The 21,563-nt window shown below is 40.8% G+C and overlaps 1 protein-coding gene across 18 annotated transcripts in view; it reads left to right on the forward strand.

Annotated features, from left to right (window-relative positions):
- The first annotated feature begins 11,663 nt into the window (after positions 1-11,663).
- The window catches only part of TASOR (transcription activation suppressor), a 68,809-nt gene continuing 58,909 nt past the window's right edge, over positions 11,664-21,563 (forward strand). For 14 of the 18 annotated variants that reach the window (XR_014506334.1, XR_014506335.1, XR_014506336.1 and 11 more), the window contains exons 1-7: positions 11,690-12,214; positions 15,365-15,510; positions 16,049-16,141; positions 18,246-18,318; positions 20,264-20,355; positions 20,908-21,066; positions 21,432-21,559. Coding sequence is in view for 10 of the 18 variants with exons in the window: in XM_083420583.1 (XP_083276709.1) it covers positions 11,860-12,214; positions 15,365-15,510; positions 16,049-16,141; positions 18,246-18,318; positions 20,264-20,355; positions 20,908-21,066; positions 21,432-21,559 (1,046 nt within the window). In the remaining 8 variants the exon portion in view is untranslated. Of the gene's footprint in view, positions 12,215-15,364; positions 15,511-16,048; positions 16,142-18,245; positions 18,319-20,263; positions 20,356-20,907; positions 21,067-21,431; positions 21,560-21,563 lie in introns of all 18 variants that reach the window. The other 4 variants (XM_083420588.1, XM_083420589.1, XR_014506333.1 and 1 more) reach the window with 3 other exon arrangements.

Below are 21,563 nucleotides of genomic sequence, written 5' to 3' on the forward strand. Positions count from 1 at the left end.
AGGAATTTAACTTAACTCACCTTCCCTACAATGAGTGTTTGGTTGCATTAGGGAATGTGGAATCAACCAGCTAATTTAACAGCTTGGGACTGAGACCACACCCTTGCCTTGTTTGTGGTCTTGGTGAAGCCCCTTTATTCCACCTACTCCAGATAATGTGGACCTCATCAAATTCTCCAACATTTCTCCAGTGAAAATAGGGACGTCTCATTCTATAATGATAATTTGACTATTCATACCCCACACATCTTATTGGGTTGCCCCAGCAGTCTAGGCAGTTTACAACATATTCAAAAGCATAATAAAACAATAAGCATTTAAAACAACTTCCCTATACAGGATTGCCTTCAGACAGCTTGGGGGTTGGATAACTCCATACCCTCCAACATTTATCCAATGACAATTGGGACATTTTAAGGAAACGCGGGACGTTCCGGGATCAAATCAGAAACCGGGACGGTTTCTCTAAATCAGGGATGTCCCTGAAAAATAGGGACACTTGGAGGGTCTGCCTCATTGGAGAGAGAATACCACAGATGGGGAGCCACAATGGAAAATGCTCTCTCTCTGATTGCCACACTGCAAACCTCAGAGAAAACACCCTGAGAAGAACTTGATGAAGACCCAAGGGTCCAGGTAGGTTCATATTGGGAGAAACGATCCAAAATATATTGGGCTCCTGAGCTGTAAAAGTTTTTATAGGTTAAATGCAGAGTTTTGAATTGCATTAGCTAAGAATGTACCTTTTCTGATAGGGCCTGGACAATTAAGATATTCCGGACACCTGAACACAATCACCTGCTTCAAGGGTAGAGTCCAAATCCTGGTAGATACGTGCCTTGCAAATGTGTCACAGGGGCCTTATACAGTGGTACCTCGGGTTAAGTACTTAATTCCTTCCGGAGGGCCGTTCTTAACCTGAAACTGTTCTTAACCTGAAGCACTACTTTAGCTAATGGGGCCTCCCGCTGCTGCCACGGCACGATTTATGTTCTCATCCTGAAGCAAAGTTCTTAACCCGAGGTACTATTTCTGGGTTAGCCAAGTCTGTAACCTGAAGCGTATGTAACCTGAAGCATATGTAACCTGAGGTACCACTGTATCGGTCTATTCCCTCTCTAGGACCAGCATGTAATAAGCCACTGGCTACCTGGGACAAGTCTGCTTTACAGCAAACTAAGGACACAATGGCCTCCATTGCCATTGTATAGGCTTGAACATCAGCACATAGCAATGTCCGATTGCATTCACTGCAAGTTTTTCCTCCACTTGTGCTCAAGCCATCTCCTTGCCTGCTTCCTTATTCTCAGCTCCAGGGTGTAGCATTTATAGAAAAGTAGGGTATAAAAACAGTAATTAAATACCTTAAAGGGCACTTTGAAGCACAGCCTATACCAGAAGGTGAAGAGCAAAAGTCTATGAAGACTTCATAAGCTGTGGCCTTAAATCACACATGCCTGGACCCAAAGAACCATGGCACTAGTTCCATGAGCTGGAGGGGCATGGACCTGTTAAAACAATTTTTCCTTAAGCAGTAGCCACCGGTACACAATAGTAAACTCACTTGCAAACTGAGAGAACCTTTCACAAGCACTTTCTTCCATGGCATGGAGAATAGCTGTTAAAGTATGGGGTATAAGAATGATGCTAGGAAAGTCTGTTGGCATAAGCCTCAGTAGCTGGCAAGATTTGGGCCACACATCACAATTTAGATGATGCGGGGTTTTTTTTTGTTAAAAGTAGCACAGTAGAGAACACAGTGATGTTGTTAGACTGCTGCTGCCATCTGCTGGGTAAAATGTAGGTGATCTCCAATACAGTGGTACCTCTGGTTACGGACTTAATTCATTCCAGAGGTCTGTTCTTAACCTGAAACCATTCTTAACCTGAAGCACCACTTTAGCTAATTGGGCCTCCTACTGCTGCTGCGCCACCAGCATGCAACTTATGTTCTCATCCTGGGGCAAAGTTCTTAACCCGAGGTACTACTTCCGGGTTAACAGAGTCTGTAACCCAAGGTGTTTGTAACCCGAGGTGTTTGTAACCCAATGTACCACTGTACTACAACTAAGCTTTGTTAACATGTTACCCCGAATTTGTAATGGCACAAAACAAGCACAAAACTTTGCTATCAATCTGGGGGGGATCAAAAATTTCAGGGTTACATATTAATGTAAACTAGTAGCTTATTCTACTACTGTTCAAATTGAGTTATACACAATGATTAAAATCTAAAGATCCATTTTACATTTATTTTCTACACACACGCCCCCCCCCCCGATATTTGAAGTATCCATTTTACAGCGAAATAGGTAACTAGGAAAAAGTAAAATGTAACTATGAAGAAAATGTTATTAGAATACATTGAAAAGCCTACCGTGTCCAACATTCTGTTTTCACCATGGCCAACCAGATGCCTATGAAAGTAGACCACAAGCAGGACTTGTGAAACCACACTCTCTAACCCGTTATCCCTATCAACTGGTATGCAGCTAGAAAACATACAATTTGTGACTAATAGCCACGGATAGAGTAATCCAGGGGGGAAATGCTAATTGCTTTTTTAAGCCACCCAGGTTGGTGACCATCACATATTTTGTGATTGTGAATATCGTAGTTTAGGTATGTGCAGTGTGAAGAGGTATTTGCCTCGTGGGGTGGATCACATTCTTGTTAGGGATGACTTCCCCCTACTGGAGACAGGCAGGGTCAAAGTACTGTAGATAATAAGCTGTGGTTCTAAATGGACCAGCAAGCCACTTTGGGGGGAGAAGGAAGAACTGAAGATGGTGTTAGAGCTGGACCCAGACTATCTGGACACTTTGAGGTACTGTTGGGGTTGACCCTTTCTAGCAAGCTAAGATATACAGTGGTACCTTTGGTTGCGAATGGGATCCGTTCTGGAGGCCCATGCGCAACATGAGCAGAACGCAACCCATGTCTGCGCTTGTCGCGATTCACCGCTTCTGCACATGTGCATGATGTCATTTTGCACGTCTGCGCATGCGCGAGCGGCGAAACCTGGAAGTAACCCTTTCTGGTACTTCTGGGTCACCACGAGACGCAACCTGAAAACGCTCAACCTGAAGCAAAAGTAACATGAGGTATAGCTGTAATTATGTGTAAGAACCAACATATTTGCATATGCTGCTTTTCTTTTGTAAAATAAACTTTATAATTATTTTAAGCTGGTCCATTAGTGTCAGTTGATGTCTAGACTCCAGAAATGTAGGGTGGTAAGATTCCTGCTGAAAGGTACTGTGGCTACATTTTATACTGTCTTGCCACAAGACCTTACAGTACTAACGAGATGAGCCCTACACCATATATCCCATGCATATATGATGTACAGGGTATAATAATAACTGGGGCAACCCAGTCAAATGTACAGGGTATAATAATAATAATAATCAGCAGAAGCAGAAGCACCCTTATGTAGTTTGCAATGTCTGGCAACTTGCAAGCTTCCAGACAAAAATAAAACCATTTATTTATGAAGCACTTGATCTTGATGATTATTACACCACAGAAAGTAATGCCAATTATGTGACAGCAAAAAAGGAGTATGCAGATGAGGAATGCAGAACATCTTATCCTCAATTTCCAGAAACAGAAGAGGGTTTAGCTGAGAGAGAAGCTGCATGGCAGTAAGCAGGTTCTGCACTCCTTATCTGTGGATACCCTTTGCTTGACACCCCCTGCTTTCTAAGTGACTGGGACAGATCCAGCACATGGAACTGCTGGCATTATATCAGAGCCAGTGTGGTGAAGTGGTTAAGAGCAGTAGTCTCCTAATCTGGGGAACCGGGTTTGCGTCTCCGCTCCTCCACAAGCAGCTGCTGGGTGACCTTGGGCCAGTCACACTTCCTTGAAGTCTCTCAGCCTCACTCACCTCACAGAGTGTTTGTTGTGGGGGAGGAAGGGAAAGGAGAATGTTAGCCGCTTTGAGACTCCTTCAAGGGAGTGAAAGGCGGGATATCAAATCCAAACTCTTCTTCTTCTACTACTTTAGTCCTCAGAGGTAATTTCTAGACTACCTTCCCAAGAAAGCTGGAGTCGAATTCTCATGGAGAAAGCTTAATTAGCCAAGACATAAATTGCCACAGTCCTAGATAATTGAACCACACTTTCTGTAATGAATATGTCTAGAGATGGGTTTTTATGTCAATTAGTGCTATAAACTCTGATTATCCTATTTAAGCATTATTGGCTCCCCTCAGATTTCTAACTAGTAAGTAATAATAATTATTAGCTTGTCTCTCAAAGCTGCGAAGCCAAATGATTTCTCTGCTGTAATATCATCTTCCTACTTACGGAAAATGCAGACTAAAGGACAAGGGAGTATACACAAGTAATCAGCAAGCAATGAATGGGTTGGAGATGTATCTCTAATATTGTTCTATTTCCCATTTAATGTACTCATATTACTATAATTTAAATATTATGGTTCTTCATTTTGGATGCATTCTGAGCAAGTAATGGTGTGCAGATTTGGGTCTAACACATGTACCAATGAGTTTGTTTTATAAATGTTTGATCAGTTTCTTCCCTGCCCTGTTGATTTAAAATTGTTGCCATGCTACGACATCCACAAGTTTAAATGTCATTAGAGGCAGAGGAACCAGAGTAAACATGCGCTGGATTATGGAGAAAGCTAGAGAGATCCAGAAAGACATCTACCTCTGCTTCATTGACTATGCAAAAGCCTTTGACTGTGTCGACCACAGCAAACTATGGCAAGTTCTTAAAGAAATGGGAGTGCCTGATCACCTCATCTGTCTCCTGAGAAATCTCTATGTGGGACAAGAAGCTACAGTTAGAATTGGATATGGAACAACTGACTGGTTCAAAATTGGGAAAGGAGTACGGCAAGGCTGTATATTGTCTCCCTGGTTATTTAACTTATATGCCGAATTCATCATGCGAAAGGCTGGACTGGATGAATCCCAAGGCGGAATTAAGATCGCCGGAAGAAATATCAACAACCTCAGATATGCAGATGACACAACCTTGATGGCAGAAAGTGAGGAGGAATTAAATAACCTTTTAATGAGGGTGAAAGAGGAGAGCACAAAATATGGTCTGAGGCTCAACATACAAAAAACTGGTCCCATCACCTCCTGGCAAATAGAAGGGGAAGAAATGGAGGCAGTGAGAGATTTTACTTTCTTGGGCTCCATGATCACTGTAGATGGTGACAGCAGTCACGAAATTAAAAGACGCCTGCTTCTTGGGAGAAAAGCAATGACAAACCTAGACAGCATCTTAAAAAGCAGAGAGACCACCTTGCCAACAAAGGTCCGTATAGTTAAAGCTATGGTTTTCCCAGTAGTGATGTATGGAAGTGAGAGCTGGACCATAAAGAAGGCTGATCGCCGAAGAATTGATGTTTTTGAATTATGGTGCTGGAGGAGACTCTTGAGAGTCCCATGGACTGCAAGAAGAACAAACCTATCCATTCTTAAGGAAATAAGCCCTGAGTGCTCACTGGAAGGACAGACCGTGAAGCTGAGGCTCCAATACTTTGGCCACCTCACGAGAAGAGAAGACTCCCTGGAAAACACCCTAATGTTGGGAAAGATGGAGGGCACAAGGAGAAGGGGACGACAGAGGACGGGATGGTTGGACAGTGTTCTCAAAGCTACCAGCATGAATTTGACCAAACTGTGGGAGGCAGTGGAAGACAAGAGTGCCTGGCGTGCTCTGGTCCTTGGGGTCACGAAGAGTTGGACACGACTAAACAACAACAATTTAGAACCATTGCCATCTCCAGTTCAATTCTTGCAAACAGTAATGCAGGATGGAATCCACACCTGGCCATTTCCTGGACACAACATTAAACCGCAGTTTAAAATAAACTATGGTTTAATGTGGGCATTTGCTTTGCTGCTTCCCCACTCATATGTCAGGTGGGAGAAGAAAAAAGTCAAAGTCTGGATTATTGTGAAACAATAAGTCAGGCTTCTGCTTTGTTTCTCTACATCCTACAAGCTGAAGCAAAAGTTGGTTTTGGGTTTACTACACATGATTTGATGGAAACAGATCAAGAGGCTGGGTTAACGTCACAGCAACCCAAACTCTGGGTTGTTTTCTAACCATGTTTTGGAGTTTTGGTGGTGTGTGGAAAACACACTGGAAGACATATTGTACAGTGGTACCTCGGGTTAAGTACTTAATTCGTTCCGGAGGTCCGTTCTTAACCTGAAACTGTTCTTAACCTGAAGCACCACTTTAGCTAATGGGGCCTCCCGCTGCTGCTGCGCTGCCGGAGCACAATTTCTGTTCTTATCCTGAAGCAAAGTTCTTAACCTGAAGGACTATTTCTGGGTTAGCGGAGTGTGTAACCTGAAGTGTATGTAACCTGAAGCATATGTAACTTGAGGTACCACTGTATATCAAGGAGGCCTAGTGGCCTGTCACAATTGGTCCTCCATGCCACCCATACAGTGGCGTAGCGTGGGTTGTCAGCACCCGGGGCAAGGCAAGTAATTTGCGCCCCCTAACCCGTGGATTTGCGCCCCCTAACCCTAACCCCCAGATGTTGCGCCCGGTGCGGCCGGCCCCCCTTGCACCCCCCACGCTACGCCACTGCACCCATATAAGGCCTTCACTGCTCTTTTGGGCAGCAGTTAGCTTATGTTTTTTGTTAAAGAGCTTAATTTTGCAAAATCGTGTACCTTGTTCACTTGCCAACCTACGTATCTACAAGAGATAGTATATAGCTGTACCATCTCGGGAGGAACCCAGCCTAAACACCTGTGAGAGGCAACAACTACATGAGAAGGATTCTATGATTAATGACCTTGGAGGCTTATTGTTGGCAGCTCTAGCCCCAATCACATGGTGAACCCCAGATGTAAGCAATATAGTAAAATTTCACATTGTGCAACAGGCAATTAAGCCTACAAAAGCCCCCGGGGTTCAGACACAAGGGCACAGACCTGCAGGCCTTGTCACTTGGTGGCTATAGAGGGGTCCACTCCGCTGCTGTATTTTTGGAGCTCCCAGCAGCTGTACAGAGGTGTTGCTAGCTTGGTATGGTATATTCTTATATATAATCTGCCTGCTGTCTAATAAATCCTAAGGCTTCTCAACCACTTGTGTGTCTTCTGCTGTTTTTGAATCCCAGAAAAAGAACTCCCATGCCTTTGACAAAACTGGTGGTTCTCTTCACATCCATATGGGTAGGATCAGAACGGTGGCTACAAGGAGAGAGACTGAGCATGCTCTATTTTTGCTGGATAAATTTAAAATACTGGAGGTATCCCTCCCAGAGACCAAAAAAGAAAAGGATGCAGTCTTCAAGTAGAAAGCTAGGCCTTTATTGAAATACAAATAAACATAGGAACAGCCCCCAAAATAAAACTTCCTGTTTTGCAGCAAACCTGGCAAGTCATCCTCTCGGATGCTTCGGTGCCCAAGAGGGGTTCCAGATGGAGATTAATGGGGGGTAAGAGGCATGTCTCCCCATACCTTTCGGTCGTCCATTAATGCCTTTTTTTGGTTTGTGAGTGGGGCGCTGGGCTCAATGGCTCCATCCAAGGACAGCCTGTGGTAAGCTGTGGAATAGCTTTGAATTCGGACATAATTCACAAGTGGAAAGGTACCTCCTGAAAAGAACCCGATTTATGCTGAAGGAGAAAATCATATGTGTGGAAAGGTTTGGAAAGAATGAAAGATGCTAATTTCTGCTTTGCTTGAATGGTGGAAGGAGGGGGAGAGGAAGCAATATTTTAAGTCATGTTTTTTCCTGGGATCTGTGTTATCTACCCTCCCCTAAGAAATGGAATGCAAAGTTTTCAGGAAGAGCAAACTTTAAAGATACTTCTTCACAATGGATTTATTTTATAACTAAGGACTTTGCCTGAAAGAAGATGGAGAGTTACAAGCTTGAGGGACTTTTGAGGGATTTTGACCACCCCTTGGAACTTCGTATTGTAAAATAAAAATAGTAAAGAAGAAAAGATTGGTAACAACTGGATTGACTGTATGTTAAGCACTCAGAAGAGAACAGTCTGTAGAGCTGGATGTAATGGAACTGAGGATTGGCAGGATGGACTGCAGGAAGATTTATTAGTTTAGGGGGGAGGAAGGAGAGGAGATATGGATTTTATTGAGATTACATCAGCCCACCCCCCTGAAGCTGGAAATAAGAACAGTGAAAGGGACGGGATGGACCACAGTGCACACAATCTTGAAGGCTTCTGAGACTTTCAGACAGAAAAGAATAGATATGGATTGTGTTTATTTATTAATAAGATGGTTGTATGTAAAATTGAGGGTTACATTTGGCAAAATGTGAACTGTGGGAGATTGGTAGTGTTTTTTGGGGGTATATTATATATTTTTACAAGAAATTCTAGGGGTTTCATTTTCACCCTCTGCATGCACCAGTGCGGCTGAGTTGTTGATTACAGGGGCCAGATGTCAGATAGCAATGCTCAAGTCAATGTTAGGGAGGAATGTGCGTATGTTGTCTGGGAGGAAGCAAGATTTGTTTTTCTTAGGCAAAGTGTTACTCAAGACGTATCAGAAGGAAATATTTGAATGTATCAGAAGGAAATGTTTGAACGACTATTATAGATAAAAGAGGATTTACCATACCCTACTCAACTATTTTGAGGACAGGTTATAACAATGTATAAAAGCCATAGCAGAAATTGGTAATTGAACAGGTGATGTGTAGGGAGAAGGAATGATTGTATTTTGAAATGATAGTTGGAAAAGTTATTTTATTGGGAGCAACAAGGGAGGGAGGAAAATAGAGGGGACATCTGGGGTTGGAAGTCAGCTTTTAAATTTGTATTGAATTTGCATTAATTTGGTGACAATTTGTTAAAAATTGTGGAAAAGCAATAAAAATAATTGACAAAAAAGAAAAAAATAAGGAGGAGGCTGCAAATAATCACATCCAAAGCAATGTTTTTTACATTTCAAAATGACATATATGATATTTAAACAACCAACAACTTTCCCATAAAAATTACAACAAATCAGACTAGCCCCTGCTCTTTTGACTAACCCACCCCAACCTTCTCATTATAATATGTGATCAGGCATTGCCATCCTTCAATGCCTGATTTAATTTCTGATGAATTATTCTGTTCTTCACCTGTCTACAACAAAAATCTATTCTTAATCAGCCATGATTAATATATAACCCTAAGTTAAATATACTAATATAGCCCTAAGTTAAATTAAACGATACTGCTCTGCCTAGCCAAACTCCTTTCACGTATTCTCAGCTGTTCATTCCTTCACATTAGAATACAGGATGTACTTGAAACAAATGTTTTTTTCTGCTAGGGGGGTTAGTGAGTTTATATACGGATTGCTAAGCAGCACTGCTAATATAATATATGGAGTTTTAGCAAATAACACAGAAAAGGGGAGATAGGAAATTCTCAATTCTTAGGTCTGCTAGTATAGAGTTTAGTCATCTTTAGGTGCTGGGAAGGTACAACATTCAAACCCACCACAGTACCATTTCTGCTTCACATAAGATTGTGCAAATGGCCCAAGAAAATTATAACAATTAATACAGCACCGCTGTACATGTGCAAAACCATTTGGCAATGTCAATAGCATACCACAAATCTGGAAGTTGCAAGTTGAGTTTCTATATGAGGTGCAGTGGTATTCAGGTAGGTATTCAGGTATGTTGGCCTTTTCCTGTTACAATAGGGTTTGCTAACCTGTGGCCTTTCAGTTGCTGAATTCTAACTCCTATCATCCTGACCACTGACTATGCTGTAAAGGGCTGATAGGAATTGGAAGCCAGCAGGTTACTCTTCCTTGCTAAGCCTGTGAACCACTCTGAGACCTCTGGGTATAGGGCGGTATGTAAATTAAATCAATCAATCAATCAGCCAACCTCCTTCCTTTCATCTCTGAACTGGTTCTGCGAAACAGAACCAGCATAGTAACATGTGAATGCTATCAGAAAGCTGTCAGGTATCTCTGAAGATGAGCTTCTCATGAGTACAAATGCAGAGGACGGTTGAACTGTTCACTGCTTTTCACCATATCCCATCAATTATGCTGGGCCAAACATACTTTTGCTGTATATCTTCTCAGTTAGGAGTCTGCAGTATAATTTGTGCATTTTTATAGTAGGGTATTCTGCTAGCAAATAAAACAAAACATTCCAAAGCAGGTTAATGTCACTCTACCCTGTTGCTCTTATCATTTTCTGTGTACAGTACATGTCTTCCTTTCTCCCATGACATGTCATGATAGTGTCAGAAGAGCAGTCTTTTTTTCTTTCCTGGCAGGGCTTTTGTACTTTTAGTAACTGAATGATATACAATTAAATCTATTGGAAACAACTTTTGGCTACAGTAGCTGCACTAATTCCTTTATCCAAGGCAGATAAGCGATGCAAGGGGAAGGTAGTTGTGTGGCCATCAAACTGTAAGTTCATAGAAAGATATTTTCCTCTCTGAAGAGTTAGGGAATGAGATCCCACAGAAATACATACTATTGCTGTTTCTTCTTGATTTAGGTCTTGCATGATAACCAGTTCAACTATGTTTTGATTATCCAAAGGTGCAGGCACAATCTAATCCCTTCGAAATCTCAAGCTGATTTGGATAAATTTACACAAAGCTTCACTAGGGTAAAAAGTGCAAGGGACTTCATACATGTCAACTAAGGACAAGACCCCTGCCTTCAACCATCCAGGCTAACTGTTGGTTTGGGGCCAGGAGAGGTGCTGAGGGAGCAGTGGAATTATAATTACCTTTAGGCATTTTGTGAACAAGAAATCCAGTAAGTGGAAATGAACAAAAAATGCACTCTGAATGAATGTTTTGTTAGGTAAGATATGTAGTATCTAAAAGCCTGCTGGGACAGGGGATTAAAGCTCAAAACATTTTTAAAATTCTTTAAAATATTTTCAACAGTGCATCGTGATTTGTAAAAATATAAATTTGAAGCTATGTTTTTAGGATGTTTTGCTTCCATTCTCCTACCATAATTATTTCAAGAAATACTGAGTTTTACATGGGAAAAAGATTAAAAGGGAGGCATATTCTAAAAGCCTGAGGACAACTACTTTGAGATATCTTGTAGGCAATGCAGATCTTCCTGAGCATTTTGATAAGCTTTACGTTTGTACCAATTTGCTTGAAGAGAAAACATGTTTTACCCTAGGCTAGGGAGCTGAACCAGCAGAGCAAGAGCACATCCCTTGTGTTTCCTTTTCCGTTCCGCAGAAGGGCTGTGTGGAAGGAAAAGTCGAAACGCCACGCACAGAAAAGCAAAACTTCATTGAAAGATGCTTTATATCCGACAGTAGTGGGCAAGACGGCGGGTGTCCCGTCCTGTGCAGGATAGCGAGGAAGACAACTTTGTTGTGCGTGTAGTCTTGCTTTTAAAAGCATGGAGCCCTGGAAAAGGCGCCGTTCTTCCTCACCAAGGAAGGCCGGGCCACCATATTCCGGCTGGTAAGAGGAGGGAAAGGGAAGAAACTGAATACATGTTTTTGCTTGTGCACCGTACAGAGTGTAACGCTGAGGCAAGGGCACCTCGGAAGAGGCCTGAGCCCTCCCTCTCAACACACTCCTCGAGGCCTTTCGGCCATTTTCGCAGCAAGCCCAAGGGCGGGCCTTCGCGCATTTATAAGCGGCGGCGCTGTCACCGGTTGGCTGCAAGTGAAGGGGAACAAGCTCCTCCTCTTTCCTGACGCCCCACCGCCATGTTAGAACGAAGGGGAGGGAGAGAGGAAGGAGGAGTGTCTGTGCTTTGTATGGGAGGGGGCGGCGGCAGTGGCGGCGGAGTCGTGCATGGCTTTGAGGAAGGGGCGGCTCATTGGTGGGACAAAGATCGCCAGCGCGGTGTAGCGGTGCGGGAGGCTTCATGGCGGAGGCCGCGGCCATGAGCGGCCGCGGCGACGAGCGACTGCCAGAGCAGCCTCAGCGGGCGGAGAACAGCAGCGGCCTCTCCGGCGGGGAGAACCGAGCTGCAGCCGCCGACGCGGAGAACTCCACACAAAATGGCGGCCGCCCTGAGAGGAGCAGGAGCGACGAGGAGGCGCCGTTCGGGGCCGCCGGCGAGGGCAGGGGATCCCCGCGCGGGGACCACCGCAAGGGCAGCGGCCCCGAGGCCCCCGAGCAGCAGCCCCAGTATAGCGACGGGCTCCCCAGAGCCCCCGAAGACAACATGCCCCTTAAGAAAAACTTTCAGATCCCCAGGAAGAGCAAAGAAAAGAAAGGTGGTTCCCTCGCATTGCATCCCCCCCCACCCTCCCTCCAGCCCCAATTCCTCCCTTCTCCCGCTTCTAGCTCCACGTAGCCACATTCGCGACACAGCTGAATGCGAGGAGCCTCTCGCAGCCGCGCTTAAGGTGTTTGGCACGGATGAGAGAACCTTATTCTCCCCTTCCGAAGGTGGAGGGTGGGGGTGGGGAGAGTGAGAGAGGCGTTTGGAAAACAAATACCCCCCCCCAAAAAAACCCAACTCGTTTTGTTTTGAGATGGCCGCTTTAGAAGAGGCTGGATACGGGTGTGGTGGTTTATTTTGGCCGAAGGGGGGGTGTGGGCATCATCCGCGCCAGCTCGCAGAGAAGATGGTTCTCTGGAAGGGCGCGCGGGAAAATGGCTCGCCGACTTTGCGCGCTCTGCAGCAGAGGAGAGAGGAGCATCTTCCCTCCTGCAGGGTAGGCTGGCTGGGGGGCGCTTACTTCGGCGAAGTTCTCCTTTTCCGCCCCTGATGAAAGCCGTCTATAGCGCCCCCGCGTTGTAGGAGGGAAGCGGATGCCAGCATCTCGTGCCCTGGCGAGGAAGCGTTATTGTTGCTGCGCTAGTCCCTTTGGTTCGACTGATCTTCTGTATATGCAGCATCTTAACGTTTGCCCTTTGTGGCAAAAACGCTTTCTTCTTGTTTCTCTTCAGCTAGCTTTTCGTTAATGAACCTCCTTTGGATCATTTCCTTCAAAAATGCTCTCATTCTTTTAATCTTTTTCAAGAGGCTGCCATTAGTGTACTTAAACACTTTCCATCCTTCAAGAAGAGTTTAATTTGAGCAATGCAAACATAAAACGTATTTTGTAACAAGAAGGTCAAGGTAGGTTGGTTTGGCCCCTTCCTGAAGGTTACAGCTGTAGCCTGCAGTTGAAGAAGACTCAAGCGTCCTACCTTGAATACTTTTCCTAATTATTTGATGGCACATAGCCTAGGTTTGTCTAAACTTGTGATCAAAAGAATACTACATAGACCGAAGACAATGAACAGTGTCCAATGTTCTTATGAGCATTTCTAGGATACAGTGTGAACCAAAAATGTTAAGTTAGAAGAGATGCAACTGCTGCCAAAGGATCTGGTTCTAGGCCTTTGTTGCATGTACGTTTTTAAACGAATGTAAAGTGATACATTAACCACTAGGTTCCCAAAGATAGCTTTAACATGGCAACATGAGTGTGATGGACTCACGTGCCCTTGCACTGCATTGCAAACTGTTGCAGGTGGTATATATGGTTCTTTTCACCATTTTACCCTCACAGCAACCCTGTGAAGTAGGTTAGGCTGAGACAGTGAATGGCCTATGGTCATCTAGTGAACTTCATAGCTCAGTGGAAATTTGAACTTTGGCCTCCGTGGTCCTACACTGACTCCATGCCTCACAATGGTAAATTCTGTCTAAATTTACTCATGAATTTATTGCTCATTTTGGAACTTCCTAGTGCAGTTACAATTCTTAAGGAGCCTCTTGCAAATAATTCTGATTGTTTTGCATTGCTCCAGTAATTCTGAATGATCTCTTGAGCACTCTTATGCTCTTCTGTCCATGATACCTGAATAGTTACTGTGTATAAGGTGCAGTTATTTCAGTCCTGAAAATGTGTGAACACAATATTGATATACCTACCGGAAGCCAAGATGTTCCACAAACTTAATTAAGATAGAATTTTAAAATCTTAATTTAACCTGAAAAATAGAAGAAATTCCTGCTCTGGGTGTCGTCTTAGACAGCAGCATAGGCTGTCTAAACAAGAGGTGGAACACGATATCGTGGGAACCATACTGTCCAGAGAATTGTAGAAAACATTTGACTCAAAAAGAGCAAAGCAGTGAAGGAACTAATAGAAGGATTATGTAATTAGCCTTTTCCCGAGATTATTTGTGGCGAGTCATAATTCCATGGAGACTTTCTAATTGAAAGAGATCTCCCCGCCTTGAGGAATGAACTAGAGAGCAGACCATGAAAGAGTTGAAATATGAGGGCCTTCTTAATCTAAAAGTTGACACATTAGATCATTTTAACATAATTACCCTTTACCAAGTTTCAGAAGTGCTATCTCAAATTTCTTGGTCAAATCTGAGGTTGAGATCTTCCAGTACTTGGTACTTAAAACTATTTCCTCCCCCCCCCCCCCATTTGAGTTTGGAATTCTTGTAGCAGTTCTATGCTGTCTACTTTAAGGAAATCAAATTATTAATACACTTCTAGCAGTATTCTATGTACAGGAAGGATTTGTCAAGAGGTTGCAGCAATTGTTTGGAATTCTGTTTTGTTCTAGGTTTGGGAACTAGCTTAACAGTACTGTCTTTATGTGAATAGAGACTCCTCAGCAAAAAAAATTGTGCCTTTAATTCAGGTATCTTCACACTCTGTTCTAAATTTTCTTAAGAAAGAGTGGTTGGAAGACTAAAAGATCCTTAATTTATAAGTTCTCAGCTTTCAGTCTTTTCCTCCCCAGCCCTTGGAAGAATAATGTGGATTGGAGTATGGAGGGGTACTGGAAAAGGAGGCAAATGCTGAAAATTGGGCAAAGTTTTTTCATGCTAGAGGTTTATCACTGAATGTGAAACTTCTACTATAGTTAATGCATTCTACTTACGAAATGTTAAGTATTCTGTAAGTGGTCTTTCAAGAAAAGCTGTAAGCAATGCAAACTACCCATTTAGACCTGGAAAAATGGAACTTCTAAATAATTGAGCAACTAAAATTTCTTATTAAATCTGCAGCTTTATCCTGTGCAAAAGAAAAAGGAATTTGTTTAATTTTATCTCTGCCCTATGCTCTAATGCTTTTCTGTACCTTTAAAGACTCTCTGACAGAGAATTGTCCATTCTTAGATGAGCATGGTTTCATAAAATGAACTACAGTCACCTCCTGGTTTGGGCATGTCCGAATGACACACAATCGCACACATGTGCATGGTGCCAAATCTGGAAGTAGTCCCAAAACATCATAAAGATGTCATGAAAAGGGGTGGGTCTGAGTGGGCTTATGCGTGCTCTGCTGACACATGCAGGGATCTGGAACAGAACCCCCTTGCAAAATGAGGATTGCCTGCAGTAACACAGTAGCATTTAATTGCAAGACACACAGATTTTGAGATACTTGTTTTCTTTCTCTGTAGCTCTTTTTCAGCCAGTAACAGCAGGATCTCGTGAATTTCAAGAGATTGTGAACATTTTGCATTCATCATATATGGAAAACCATTCAAAGGACAATTTCACCTACAAAAAAGCCAGTTTGGTTCATAGTGAACTGTTGGAAAAGGAGGTGAGTACCCAATATTCACACATGAAATAGTACCTGAAGTACACAAAAACGTGTTCGTATTAATACGAACAAAACTCAGTTAAGTTGCAAAGAAGCTTTTGTGGGAGGCAGGGACGAAGAAGGGGTGAGAGATATTTAATTTATTTATGATCCTTCCTTTTGACTTTTAAAAGAGTTCCAAAGCGGTTTACATTAATAAAACGTACAAATTTATGTTAGAATATATAACTGTGGCATGAGTGGCTTTGTGCTCATGCAGTCTTTGGATCCAAGCTGTTTTCTTTGCACTTGTGAACCTTATGTCTGTTACATCTGTGGTTGCCTACTGTATTTTGCACAGCTCCTTGTCATTCTACCATGTATAAATAAACAATTTATATATAAACTGCATTCAGTATTTAGTTCACATTTTGACTTTTCTGGTTACTTTGTTTACCTTTCTGTAGAATCCAGATTTTTGAAATCATAGATCATACAAAGTCATTAAATTGTAATGTATGCTAGTTTCTGTTGCTATTAGAATTTTGTCTTTTGAAAGTTCATAGAGAAACGAAGGGAATTGAAGCAGGATGGCAGATCAGAAAAAGAGCTAGAGGAAACATTTGCATTTCTAAAGGTGGACCGTGACATGGTAAGAATTTTTATTTCTTTAAAATAACTATTGAAGCATAATGATGCTGAAAGAGACAGAGTGTGCAACTGTCCTAATAATGCAAGGATGTCTGCTTGCTCAATGGAATTTCTCCTCTTTTCTCTCCCTGCACGTGCTCTGTCTCCTGGCAAGGATGTTTTGGAGGGTTTGGAGAATCCCCAGAACCGGACTGAGGCTGTGTGCAGTGGGAGGAAAAGAAGGGGAAATTCCATAGTCTGACAGGGAGACGTACTTGGATACAACCCATATTTTGTGGGGGGAACCTTCCAGCTGACGCTATTATGCTTCTGTTGAATTGTGAAATGCACATAGTGGACCGCCTAGATTTAGGTTCTAGATTGATTACCCTTGACAAGTCATACTGCTGATTGTCTCCCAGCAATTGACTGTACAACCAATTGAACAGTATGGTAGAAGGTTATTTTTGGTTTACTTCATAGTAGGAAAATGCTACTAGAAATAGTTGACTAGTGTGCTGTGCAGAGTGAGTACGCTAAACCTGAGTATTTGAAAGCTGTGCTTGGCTATGAATTAAATGATGATTATGCAGTGGAAATTACCATTTTAGAGAGGGTGGAATATGGATAGTTAAGATTAATACTTTAGAGCAAAAGATGATAGTATGATATTTGGTGGAACGATTGAATGATAAAGTCCTTCCACGTAAAGTGGTGTGTATGCATTTCTGTGTGTGTGTTTACATATAGAGAGAGCGAAATTATTGTTATTGCTATTATTTATTGCATTGGTATAGCACCCTATACCTGCAGGTTTCTGGGCAGTTCACAAGATAGAATCACAATATTAAAAAAAACTAAAAGAAAAATGACCCCATAATCCTCCCTTCCCCAACATATTTTTAAAGGCCATTGGATGTCAGTCAACCAAAGGCATGGTTAAAGAGGAACATTTTTGCCTCGTGCCTAAAGGTGTATAATGATTGTAAATATCTTGATTGATTCATCAAAATGTTCATTTCCATCTTTTGGAAATGATTTTCCAATTTTGGTAGGATAAAAAATAGTGAGAGTGAAGCTTGATAATAACATCAGGAGTATTGATGGCACAGAAATGGATGAATAGTTCTCCACCTGTGGCAAGAGTGGCTGGAAAAGATATGGAAGGTTGCAGAAATGATTAAACTCACAAAAGTTTGTACAAGGAAGAGAAGGCTAACAAAATATAAGAGAGTTTCTGAAATAATTGGCTCTAGTGATTTTATGAATTTTTTAATGACATTGACAAATATAGAAATGTTCCACTGTGGAGAATAATACAATATTTTTTTAACAATGTTAACACTAAAGATTTTAAAGATGTATTTATTTAATATTCTTCTATGATGTGGAATTTATATTAAACTTTAGTGCTTTGATACTATAATTGTCAGGTAATTATGTAGATAACATTTTGGAAATATGTGTGTGTTATAAATAGTGGGTGGAGGTGTAAATATATAATTGAAGAGGTATAATTATATATAGTTTAAAGTTGTCTGCTTTTTCTTCTAAATATTTTAATTATACAACAGGTTTTTGTTGTGGAAACTATACTGTTGGCTACTAATTAAATTGGCCTGGATGCTACTTTTAAAACTGTGTTGTTATTAACAACTTCTGTTGTTAAGATGTTAAAGATCTGCCTGCTATCATCAGAGTCCAAAAATGTGGTTCCTAGAGTTTGAGTCTTACCGCTTTACTGACCTTTGAAATACAGCATGAGATCAGGAACAATCCTCTGCTCCCCTCTCCATGTCCAAGTTTGGATCTAGGGTGAGGGATTCTATGCAAGATGAAGACAAATCCCACTCCTATCTTAGAGCAAGATAAGGGTTGTTTGTTATGCACTTCGCATTCCAGAGCTTGTCAGCAAACAGTGAAAGCCCCGATACCTTTGCTCACTGAGCATTTGGATTGTTTGTGAACATTATGTGCCATTGCACAAACTTATCTAATCAGTGTCAGAAGCCTCACCATCAAAATGCACAGTGTAAGATTAGCATTTAATTGAAGTTTGAACAATATTGTTGATATTTATTGCCAAGTCTGTGCTCTAATATTGCTAACTAAATGTTTATTTTTAGGTGCAAAACATATGTGAAAATGGCTTGCAGGTGGGCCATTCCAAGATAACAGTTCTTGGCAACCCTTCCCTAGGTAAATAGCATCTTTCATTTTAATGGAATTTATGCCTTAAAGAATAGTAGAGAGATTCAGATGACTGTTGATTCATGGGTCAGGATTCAATGAAGTTGTTTACAAGGAATGAGATCTACCTGTGCAACAAAACTTTCGCCCCACATGCTCCTTGTACCCTCTAAATCTGTTCTTGAGTATGAGGAGAATCCCTAGAACAGGGTGAAGGGGCACATGAGGAGAAGAGGGGAAAGTTTTGATTCAAGCAGACCTCAGTCTGTACACACTAACCCTACTTAGCTCTATGTTGAATCCACCCATAATTTCTAACCAGTATGTGAAGTCCAGCTTCAACTCCCAACAACTATGCTGCACTCTCACACACTGTTTTGGAGTGTCCTCCAGCCCTTCAGGAAGTACAGTGGACTGAAGTAATGGGCAAAAATAGTTTCCTGCTTTTGATGAGAGATTGGCACTTGGGAACTCTAGATCCAAGCCAGTATCTCAATATAAATATAAGGGTCATTCCACATCAAATCAATGCAAACAAGAGTTTTGTCAGCCACTATCTCAGATTTTGATGAAACTTGCTGTACACCCTTATGGTTGAAAGAAACCCTCTTAATTTTTTCCCCTCTATCTCAAACGGTTTTAATTTTATAGCACTTCAAAGTTTCATTAAATCTGTGTTGTCTGTCCCTCTTGAGACCCTCGGCACACAATGTCCTTGTGTACATTTTGTTTTTTCTCTCCATAACCAATGATCAGATCTCCTTGAAATTTTACACACATCAATAAAATGATGAGGATTTCAGAAAAAAATACACCAGCACTCAAAAGATTTTATAAATGCCTAAATTTTTTTATAATTTTTTTTTGGTGGAAAAACTATGTTTAGAAAACCTGAATTTACAGCGTGTGGTCATGATGTAAACGAATGTTTTTGATGTTGAAAATTATTGCAAAGACATGCTCTTTCTCGACAAAGAATGAAATTTATGGTTTTTTTATTCCTTGTAATGAAAATTTTACGTTTTACTGGGCAGCCATTTTGTACAACTTTCCTACAATCCATAGCTGTAATAGAAAAAATTAATGAAACAAGACCATTTTAAAATGTCTAATATTTTAAATATTTCTGAAATGAATAATTATTTTTAAAATAATTTAAGCCTAATTTTATGTACTCATATTTGTATATAATACTCATTTTTTAATTTTTTGGAATATTTTTCTTGCTAGGTCTTATTTCCTTACATGTCAGCATTTAATGTTCTACTGACTGTAAATTCTTTCTTTTATTCCTGATAGCCAATTTTCATAACTTCAAATTCAAATATCCCAAAATTAAAACAAGTCTGCACCTTCTGAAAAACCTATAATAACCAATATTATTTTAATTTTTAAGATGTACAACTTTGTTTCATTATTTTTTTCTATTACAGCTATGGATTGTAAAATCCTTAGACCTCCCCCTTGTCTATTACTCCTAGAGGTTGCCCCAATCTCTTTTAAAGAAGGGGGGCAGGTACTTCACAAGGCTACTTCCTCTCTCACCTGGCTGCTGTTCGTTATGCTACAGCTGGTGTGGCCACCTTTTGGCAACATGGCAGCAACATTACATTTCTATGTATATAGGAAGATATAATTTTAAAACTCTTGTTGGGCTTCTAAAATACAAAGATTACTTTTTGGTTATCCTTGTGTTTGCTGTAACAGTAGACCACACAGAATTCTCAATCTTTTTAAGGTTATATATCATCAGAGATGGTTAAATATTTGCACGTCTGTTTGATGTGCATTAGTTTTGTCCTTTCAGATAGAAATGGTTTCAGTAGTTTAATGGAAAGTTAAAATAAGATCTGGAAAATACATTTTATAGTAATAGGCATTCTCTTGTGCATCACTAGGAAACACCATAAATGTTGAACCTTACCTTGACATTTGTTCTCTTCACATTCTCCAGGTGTATATCTTTCTAGGTATGCTGATTTATTGCAAGCCAATCCTCTGGAGGCTAGAGCAGTGGGTGATATTATTATTTTTAAAGTAATAAAAGTAAGTTTAAGCTGTTTTTCAATTCACTCACAGTTCATTAACGTTGTATGCCCTTTTCTTAAATCATCCCCAAGGAGGTATTTTATAATTGTAATCATTTTATTTGTGCTTATGTTTGTATTTTCTATTCCTGTATCCTGCTCTGGGATCTTATGGTGTGGGCAAGTGAAAAAATCTTACGAAATAAATAAAATGTAATAATATGTTTCTTAATACAGCAATTTCCTGACATGAAGCACTTCAAATAGAGCATTTTTCTGTATCAATCAGAGCCACTCCTTATGTTGCAGTATTTAAATTTTTAAAATTTGCTAACAGTTGCAAAAGTCATTTTCAGAACTGAAAAGTTTGTCAGGTTTGTTGATGGAGTTAATGGCAATTACAGATTTTTCAAAAGACTGTCAACATATAGAGTAGCTGGAGTGAGTGAACAATAAATATTTGGCTACTTTATATGTGAATTCATTGAATATAAAATGGTATGACTTCTTATGTTTGCTGTGTGCATTATACTTGGCACTTTCCTGATGGGGATTTTTCTGACTCTTTTAGGGAAAAATGAAGGCAGTATACAGTAACCTAGCAGTGAAATCAGTTGACTCAACTGTTAAAAGTGGATTAGACCCTACACCAAAGCATGAATGCCATGTTTTAAAGAATGCAGACAAAATCCGTTCCTTCCTACGTTACAGAGCATATGAGCTCACACAGGTAAGAGAAGGACAGTTGTATGAACATAGCTGCATACAAATATTTATGTGCTTGCTGTCAGGTTTGTAGTTCTTATGAAACAACTCCAGTATAATCCTTTCCGGTATACAGGCTATTACAGGTCGAATGCTGCCTAACATTTTGAATTTGTTTTGTAGAGATTTGTCTTGAAAGTTGAGTTTTACTCACAACTATAATAATTTGTTCATGGTGCTAATAAGTTTCAGCATTACTAGCATTATACTAGTTTAATTACAAAGTTCAAATGAAGAGTTTGAAATCTAATCTACTATAAAAAAAATTCAGCAAGCATCTCTTAGCATGAGTAATATGCAAACTTGAATTTCTTTTGAATTTGTTTCCAGTATTATTTCTATGAATATTACTTTGACGAGATCAGACCAAGACCAAGACCAAGGCATGTGTGTCCATATGCTGTTGTATCATTTTCTCACAGTGATGAAAAGGTACTAAAGTATTTGCCACAAGCAAGGTAA

This window comes from Podarcis tiliguerta (assembly GCF_965153285.1).
Source record: "Podarcis tiliguerta genome assembly, chromosome: 2".
In the NCBI taxonomy this organism is placed as follows: Eukaryota; Metazoa; Chordata; class Lepidosauria; order Squamata; family Lacertidae; genus Podarcis; species Podarcis tiliguerta.